We start from the raw sequence: 9,084 nt of genomic DNA, 5'->3' as shown, positions 1-9,084 counted from the left end.
ACTAGACACTTGCTTACTAAGAAAAATGAACAGATTAGTGTGGGGGGGAAAAGGTAAAAAAAGAGAGAATGAAAAACTGATTTAAGTATTTCTAATCAGAGCAAGAACTGAGGGTGTAAGACCACCAGACAGGCAGTAACTGCAGGATCCAGACCCTCCCATCTCAGCCCGAGTTACAAAGCAACCCTTTAGCTCAGCTGCTCACCTGGTTGGGACACAAAGCAGCAGCAAAGCAGAACTGAAGGAACGAGCCTGATGGGAAAACAAGCTCCAGTTCCACACAGCCAAACCCAGCCTTTTCTAACTTAGGATACCTCCACAATTTATTTACTTCTAAGTTAAGATACCTCTGCAAGTTGCAGCAGCATTTCTCCCTGTCACGGACAAATGCACTAAGAATTTCTGCTTCAAAATTACTAAGTAATAATCCTGTGTCTAAGCCACTTCGGGAACTCTCGTTTGCTGGTATTTATGCTCATTTATCCCAAACTATGAAAACAGCTGTGGTATCAAAAAATCCCAGGCACAAATCCAAAAAATGTCAATGAATCTAAATGAGCAGTATTTTGAAGAACACTCTGTCTCAATGACTGAAGGAGCAAATATAAAAACAGTCCAGAATATAGCCCACTCATTAAAATATCAGAATAGCACATTTTGGAATATGCATCTTTGCTTCTATCACTGCTTCTGCCAGCTCAGGTAGTTTTACAACATACTAAATATTTTCCCCTTTTACAGCTGCCATTTGACAAATCCAATCCAACAAAAGTATCCAAAAGACATTTTATAAAAATGTCTTTCACTCATACCACCAAATATGAGAGATATATTTTAATTTCTTTCAGCACATACTTTTAGAAACACAAACCCATAACAATCCTTTGCTTTTATCTTCAGAATTCATGACACTAACAAGAACCTTCCAGTTCCAGAATCCCTCCTTGAGATATAGATACTAAAAGAAAAGCCATATGGAACCTGTATGGATTTTCCAGAGAAGTATCAGTCAATGAACAAGCACAAGTAGCAGCAGAAAACTGTTTTCTACCAAAACTTTTGCACAGAGAAGTTTTAGTGGCAAAATTAAGTAGCTGAACATATAGTATCCTTTTAAACTTTTTTTACAATTGTTGTATCATCTTTTTGACAGGACAGGGGCCAACAGTATTAAACTGGAAGAGAGTGTATTTATATTGCATATTGGGAAGAAATTTTGTAACAAAGAAGATAAGGCACCAGAACAGGTTGCCCAGAGAAGCTGTGGATGTCCCATCCCTGGAAGTGTTCAAGGCCAGTCTGGATGGAGCTTTGAGCAGCCTGGTCTAGTGGAAGGTGTCCCTGCCCATGGCAGGGGGATTGGACTAGATTAAAGGTCACTTCCAACACAAACCATCCTATGATCTCCCCCTCTTTTAATTTCCCCATAGACATTTTAAGCTTTTTATATAAGTACCCCGCTACTTTCTCTCAAAGCTGTTTACAGCTGTGAGGACTTTTACAAGCATCCTCATTAACCATTTTGAACACTTTCTTTCCATACTGTTTCCAGAAACAGTTTGTATGTACAGTTTTTATATATACACATACACACACACATATATGTACACAGTTAACGCAGTATGGCAGTAACAACACACAAGAAACACTGTTTCCATTCCCTGTACTGTCTATCCTGGGCATGGATCTGCTGAGAACACACAGCTTCTGTGCTGGGCAGCTCAGCCTTCGCTGTGCCCTGCCTCACACAAGGGAAACCTAGTCCACAGTTCCGGACTGTAGTTGCTGTAAGATTTGCTCCCTTTAAATTTAAGCTGCCACACTAAACCTTTAGCATACTTTAAGTGTATTAGGCATTATTAGACAACCTTGCGTGCACAACGTGTGGCTCTGTGATTCTTTATTAAGAGCATCTTCAGACACCTGCAACTTTCACCTCGAAGTTTGAGGCATGCGGGGTCACCGGCCAGAGAACTTCACACCACAAGGTAAGGACTGACACCTGAAACTTCTGGACATCAGGAAAAACTGACCTTGCAGGTGAAGATGTGGCAGCTGTGGCGGGACACCCACCCTTTAAGGGCCTTTACCACGGTAACGACCCCGAGCGCTCGGGGTTACCGCGGTCACCCGGGAGCGGGCGGGGGGTTCAGAGCGCGGGGACGAGGGGGTGCAGCCGGCACCGGCCTCGCCGTCAGACACGTCCCGCGCGACCGGCGGGAGCAAGTCCCGCGGAGAGGGCCGAGCCTGCCCCGCTGCCGAAGCGGGGGCGGCCCCGCCCAGCGCCCCGCCAGGCCGGGTCCCGCGGCCCCCGCACTCGGGGCGCACTTCACCGCTATCCTGCCGGCCGCGGCGCTGCCCCGGGCGGTGCGGGCACAGGAAGTCGCGGGCCGCCCTCCAGGTCCTGGAAGTGGCCGAAGGGGACGAGGGGCAGGACATGAACCAATCCTGATCCCGATCCCGGTGCCACCGCCCAACCCGGAAACCGTCCACGACTTCCCTCGGGCCCGGCGCGGACCCGCGCACGGCGCATGCGCCGCGGGAGCTGTCACGTGGCGCCGGCAGCTGTGGGCGGGGCGAAGGGGGCGGTCACTGAGGGGCGGGGGCGGGACCGGGATTTACCGGGAGGTGCTGTGGGATTTAAAGGGGAGTGCAGGGGGGTTAAACGCGAGGCGCTGGTAGGGTTTCACGGAGTCAGTTAGGTTGGAAAAGACCTCTGAGATCATCGAGGCTAGCCTCCGACCCAATGTTGCTGTACCAACTAGACCACGGCACCAAGTGCCACGTCAAGTCTTTCCTTAGGCATCTCCAGGGACGTGATTCCAGCACCTCCCTGGGCAGTTCAACCCAATGTCTAATCAACCCTTTCTTGTGAAGGAATTCCTCCTAATGTCCAACCTAAACCTCCTCTGGCACAGCTTGAGGCTATATCCTCTCATCCTGTGGCTACTTCCCTGGGAGAAGAGACCGACCAGCCACCTGGCTACACCCTCCCTTCAGGCACTTGTAGAGAGCAAAAGGTCACCCCTGAGCCTCCTCCTCTTCGGGGTAAACAATCCCAGCTCCCTCAGCCGGATTTCACCATCCGGGTCTAATGGTGAACTAGCAGGGCCCCAAACACCCATGTTACTGTGAGGAATAGGTAACACCTCCAGTGGGTAGTGAGAACAGGGTTTCTTTCAATCTTAATTGCTCTTGCAAATACAAAGAGGTTTTATGGTTTTATTGCCAACCAATTTCTATTCCTCCTCTGGATGCTGAGGCATCTGAGTGGCAGCAGTGATTATGATGAGTGAGATTTGTTGTGGAGTGATATCAGTACAGTGCTGACAGCCGATCCTCAGCCTCAAAAACCTTCCCTCAGGACAAGGAGGAAAAAAAAAGCATGTGTGGGAAGAACACCAAGGAATGTTTTCTGGGCCCTAAAGAAACACAAATTGCCCTGTACACAAGACTTGGCAAATTTTTAAATGGATCCTAGTCAACCATGAAATTTCATATATATTTATATATATATGAATTTATTTTTGCTAGTTTTTTATTATATATCTATAAATATAAAAATTCAGTTTCTTGTTTTCACACAGGTGTCTTTTATTTCACAGATAACAATGTGTGTCCTTGGATACCATCCAAGGAGTCCTTCTGCTGTGCCTTTTGCAACCGGACTTGTCTATCTCACATTGGCCTCTTAAGCCACCAGTGCACTTGTAGCAAATGTGGGTAGAGTCCTTCCCAAATCTTTGTTTGTGAAGCCTAGCTATGATGATGGTGATGGAAAAAATAACGTGTGTCTTGAGAAGTTAAAAGCAGAAATGATTGAGCAAGTGGTTCAAGTCCTTCTGCAAGTTTGGTTTGTGGTCTAGATCTTCTGGATGGTATTTAAACACCTTCTAAAACTGAACAGATTTTTAATAAGAGAAGCTTCATGCTGGATTGGGTTCTCAGACAATACACAGGTTAGACTTGAATTTAAACATGAATAATCCTGTGGCTATTCAATACAGAGTTGCTGAATGCTGTTTTTCTGATTGGGCATAAAATTACAAGCTATGGAACAATGGGAATAATGTTATTCGAAAACAAGGTCACGGTGTAGGAAAGGTTGAGACACTGTTATAAGGAATGGATAATGACACTGAAGATTTGAACATGTAAAGCCTGAGAGGAAAAACATATTTCATGCCATTTTAGACCCGTAACATGCACAGTCACTAGTAATCTCAAGTGAATAAATAAAGAATATGCAAGTAATTAAATTAAGGACCAGTTTTATCATTCTTTAGTGAAGCTTTCATCACATTATGAAAATCTTCTTCTTTAGAGACAAATGCACAGTGTAAGACTGTCATATCCCTGCCTGGTTTGCTGTACACAAAGAAGTCAAGTTACAAAACTGCCAAGATACCAATTAAAGCATAAAATAAGGCAATGAATTATTTAGCAAGTAAGTTTAGTAGGTTTAGATTAGATAGTAGGAAGAAATTCTTGACCGTGAGGATGGTGAGGCACCGACACAAGTTGCCCAGAGCAGCTGTGGATGCCCCCTCCCTGGAAGGCTTCAAGGACAGGTTTGGAGCCAGGCTTGGAGAAAGCTGCTCTACTGTCCAGGGTGTCCCTGCCCATGAAAGTGGGGGGTAAGAAGTAGATGATCCTTAAGGTCTTTTCCAGTCCAAACCATTCTCTGTTGCTCCTGCCCCCACCCCCACACCAGAGGCCCCAGTGCCCAGAACACAGAACCCACCACGCTGTGACATCAGCCTCAGGGCTGATGCCTTCGCAGGCAACGTGGCTGCTGTGGGCACCGAGTCTGCAGCTGTGCTGGTGCAAAGAGCCCTCACTTCTTGCAGCTGACACGTGCCTCTGGCAGCCATGAGTTGGCTCTGCCTCCTCGTCCTGCTGGCCACGTGCGGGCTTGCGCACAGCTCATGGGAAAATTGCGGGTAAGTGGCCCCACGCTCTGGAAGGGAGCTTGGGTGATGCTTAGGGGGGTTCCTGGAGGGGGCTGGGCCCGCTTGTACCCCATAGCTATGCCCCAGCTTCCCAAAACCTATGGGGGAGCCACAGTTCCTTGCCAGCAGCCAGGTGCTGACACAGACAGACACACACCCCATGGGCTCCACGAGCCTGCTGTCCATGAAACAGCTGGTGGGGAGGGCAGACGGCTGAGCTTCAGCCTGAGCAGCAGCACAGAGCAGGACAGTAATGACTTTCTGCTTACAGAGCAATCTGTGGGCTCCGACCAGCGGTGTATGACTATGAGCACTTGGTTGATTATTTTGAAGAAACACGTGTTGTGGGTGGCACAGGTGCCAAGGAAGGGGCCTGGCCCTGGCTCATCAGCATCAAGCATCCCAGGATACCAGGCACAAGGCATCTGTGCGGAGGGTCCCTCATCAGCGCAGAGTGGGTCCTCACAGCAGCTCACTGCTTTGACGATGTCAGGTAAGGAGGAACAGGAATTGGGGATATCTCCACAACACCAGCAGGTGCCCTGTCAGCAGCACCATGCCTTCCTCCCATCCCCTTTCCTTGCAGTATGCCCATTGCCTGGGCTCTGTAGAGCCCAACTGAGATGCTGCTCAAGAGAAGGCTGGTCTCGTGCCACTGCTTCCTGGCAGCCCCCAGCTCACCATTCCCACAGCCTAAGGCATACTAGGGCAGTCCCACCCTCCATAACACTGAAGGCTGGCAAGTGCTGGGCTGCTGCAGCAGGTCTACTCCCTCTCACCTCTCTCTCCATCTATCTTCCAGAAATATAAGCGTGTTGTACTTGGTGATTGGGGCCACCCAGCTGACTAAGCCAGGCCGATGGGCAGTATTGCGCCGGATTAAGCAGCTGCGGGTTCACGAATCTTATAATAGAGATGACATGAGCAATGACATCGCTTTGCTGGAACTGAACAAGCCTGTCCAGTGCAACCGCTACATTCAGATGGGCTGTGTGCCTGACCCCACGCAGCCAGTGTCAGAGCTGGAAAACTGCTATGTCGCTGGCTGGGGTGCCACTGCTGCAAGGGGTGAGTTCCCAAGAAGGACTCATATCCTGAGAACAAGCTCAGCACTCTGGGGAGACAGGTTGGGCTTCCCAGCAGTAGAGGCCAAAGCAGCCTCTGTCCTGCTGCAGGAGAGATGCCTCTGGACAAATGGGCTTGGCCTGCAAGTCACATAGCAGGGACACAGGACTGCAGAGGCAAAACCAAGCTCTAGGGACAGGGAATCAGCCCCAGGCAGGGTAGGAGAACTGCTAAGGAGCTGCTGAGTGCTCATTCCTTTCTGTGCTAACAGCTCAAAAATCAAGTGATCTCCTGCAGGAAGCCAAGGTCCACCTCATCGATCTCAAGCTCTGCAACAGCAGCCGATGGTATGCTGGGAAAATCCACATCCACAATGTGTGTGCTGGTTACCCAGAGGGCAAGATTGACACCTGCCAGGTAGGAAGGAGTGTTTGATGAGCCACTCGGCCCCCAGCAGCACAGGCAGCCCGATCAGCACTGCCCAAACACAGCCCCGGTTGGGCCTTGACCGGCCAGTCAGTCACTCTCCCAGCCCCACATCCACACTGCTGTTGGGGCTGCCCTCCCATCCTCCATCCATGTGTCCTTGCTCAGTGCCCCCATTGTCCCAGAAAGTCCATTGAGTACTCTTGGCAGCCCAGAGGTTCAGGTGGAACCTCTGTCCTCCACTCTGCAGAGGTGAGAGCGCCCTACCTTGCAGGACCCCAACCTGCTTGCAGCCAAGGTTCTGGAGGCTCCAGCACCTTACTTTGCTGAGAATATACCTCTGGCAGGGACTATGAGGCATGAGACAGCCCCAGTACTGACCGGGGCCACCCAACATGACCCTAATCCTCTCTGCTCTGCTGCAGGGGGACAGCGGTGGTCCTCTCATGTGCCAAGACAGCATCGCTGACTATTTCTGGATAGTTGGAGTGACCAGCTGGGGAAGAGGCTGCGCGAGAGTAAGGCAGCCCGGAGTCTACACCTCCACTCAGTATTTCTACGACTGGATCCTGGTCCAGTTGGGCCTGAACCCATATGGTGGTGCTTCTTGAGCAGCAGGACAGACAGGATCCAGTGCAGGCTGCAGCGCACCACAACCGTTTCCTGCTGGGACAATGCCTGCTGATCCCAAGGCAGCCTCAGTGTCAAAAGCCTGCTCTGTCCTGCCCACACCCTTCTTCTGCCTGCAGGCAAACAGTGAAGTTGACTTAGTTGTTGAAATAAAGTTACCTGTGTTCACCGTTAACCATGTTTTTGCTCCAATTCCACCCCCTGGGCAAGGGATAGACTTCTATGCTCGGCACCTGCAAAATGAACCATTGGGGCACAAAGGGACCGAGTTTCTCCCAAGGGCTGCAACTGGGCGTGGCCAGAGAGGAGAGTGCTCTGAGCCACAATGGGATGGAGGAATCTGGCACACCAAGCAGAGGTAGTGTCTCAGTTTAATGAGACTGAACTGTTTTGCTATGAAGGATGAGTCATGATGTAGACCAAACTCCTCTCTCTCAGCAATTGTAAATCCGAAATTAAGAGGCTCCAATCGAGGAAGTATGGAGAAAGAAAAAAATAACATCCCTTTATTAAAGGATATACGTGTATTGGCAGAACAACAAAAGAACACAAAAAAAACGCAACACTAATCCTGTACCCAAAAATCCCCTTCAAAAGGAAACAGTTCGGTACATTCCCGCTTTTTGGCGCAATTCTAACCACGGTCAGCAGTGGGCACTGCTGGATCACTGGAGGAGCAGAGCGTGCAGTTGCTCGGTGGTGGTTGGCAGGGGCGCTCTTGGGCTCTGACTGTCGCCACGTGAGGCCCCAGTGTGCAGGAGAAGCCGAAAGTGGAGATTTTCCCCCCACCACCGAGAAGGCGAAGGGGAAAAGGGGAAAAAAGGGCTTCTTCCCACAAAAACTCACGCTGTCTGCTGCTGGCTGTGGCTGGGATTTCCCCCTTTTAGTGGGCACAAACTGCTGCCAAACAAGGGAGTGGAGGAGGGAAAGGGTGACCTCCTCCCAAAAAGTTCCTCTGCAGATAGGTCAAGCCTCTCCCAGGAAATCTGAGCAGATCTGAGCTGGGGGCAGAACATGGTGCAGGCAAGGTGGGGCCAGAAAACAGCCAGATGACTAGGCCGAGAACAAAACGACCTTGGAGCCTTTCCAGCATATACCTCGCCTGAGTTGAGGCAAAAGTGAAGGGCCACCGTTTCCGAGGAGAGAAAAAAAAAACCTCATCACCCCTCCCCACAGGCTTAGAGAGGGCCATCCCCTTGGAATGCAGGCCGGCTAGTTAGATTTTTTATGTGGGTCAATTACCCCTTCCCCCTCCCTCGTTCAGCATCTCTCTTTTAAGGAGAGTCAGGGGAAAGAAAAAATTCCCTGCTTGGTTCTTTTTAGAAGAAGTAAATCTGTGACACGGCCTTTGAACTGTACGAGAGACTCCACATGCCCTGCTCGGGATGAGGGACACAAGTCTCTCCCCATGCAGGTCTCCACAACCCTTCTGTGTCATACGAGAGACTCGAGCCCCGTCACCTTGCACCTTACAGCTCCTCAATGTGTGCCTTACTCCAACCAGGCTCCGCACCCGTTCTTGACCCACTACCAATAATTTCACCAAATCTGCACAAAATGCCACACCAATGGAGAGACTCAAAATCCACCATTAAAATGTATGCAGAATCTGCTCAGGGAATTTTAACGCTCACCCTTTGGCTCCTCCCTGCTCCAAAGATTCCAGCTGTACTCCCCCGCTGCCATCAGCTGCATGTTTGGAGAAAGGAGGCTCCTGAGGTAGTGACCAAGGCTCCTATCTGGGATGGCAAATTGGTGAGGAATGTTGGACCATTGAGTAGTCATGGGCAGTTCCAGTGAGCCAATGGGTGCCCCATTTGATTCCCTACACCCCCCACTCTCACACAGTGAGACCAGGCTTCTGTAGTGATTGGCTCCCAGGTTTTCTTAGCAGAGTTAGAGATGTCCCATTCCATAAACCCATTTATTCATGATGCACTGACATAGAAGCAGCTCAAGCTGGAGGTAGAATGCTTACGAGGGTAAGTAGGGATAGGACAAGGGGGAATGG

The 9,084-nt window shown here is 50.0% G+C and overlaps 1 protein-coding gene across 1 annotated transcript; it reads left to right on the top strand.

Annotated features, from left to right (window-relative positions):
- Positions 1-4,812: 4,812 nt before the first annotated feature.
- Positions 4,813-7,248, top strand: LOC103755089 (acrosin-like). The gene is made up of 5 exons (XM_008920991.4): positions 4,813-4,943; positions 5,224-5,445; positions 5,755-6,020; positions 6,289-6,434; positions 6,869-7,248. The coding sequence occupies exons 1-5, from the start codon at positions 4,873-4,875 to the stop codon at positions 7,052-7,054; spliced, it is 891 nt and encodes a 296-aa protein (XP_008919239.2). The 5' UTR covers positions 4,813-4,872; the 3' UTR covers positions 7,055-7,248.
- The last annotated feature ends 1,836 nt before the right edge of the window (positions 7,249-9,084 follow it).

This window comes from Manacus vitellinus, unplaced genomic scaffold, assembly GCF_001715985.3.
Source record: "Manacus vitellinus isolate BGI_N305 unplaced genomic scaffold, ASM171598v3 scaffold_8_pilon, whole genome shotgun sequence".
Classification (NCBI taxonomy): domain Eukaryota; kingdom Metazoa; phylum Chordata; class Aves; order Passeriformes; family Pipridae; genus Manacus; species Manacus vitellinus.
The sequence above is the reverse complement of the archived record's forward strand: the minus strand, read 5'-3'. Positions and strand labels throughout refer to the sequence as shown.

Excerpts from the sequence above, each read along its gene's own strand:
- LOC103755089 (XM_008920991.4), top strand. The coding sequence starts at position 4,873 with ATGAGTTGGCTCTGCCTCCTCGTCCTGCTGGCCACGTGCGGGCTTGCG. Across the intron at positions 4,944-5,223 it reads AGCTCATGGGAAAATTGCGG|AGCAATCTGTGGGCTCCGAC; the intron begins GTAAGTGGCCCC and ends TTCTGCTTACAG. Across the intron at positions 5,446-5,754 it reads CACTGCTTTGACGATGTCAG|AAATATAAGCGTGTTGTACT; the intron begins GTAAGGAGGAAC and ends TCTATCTTCCAG.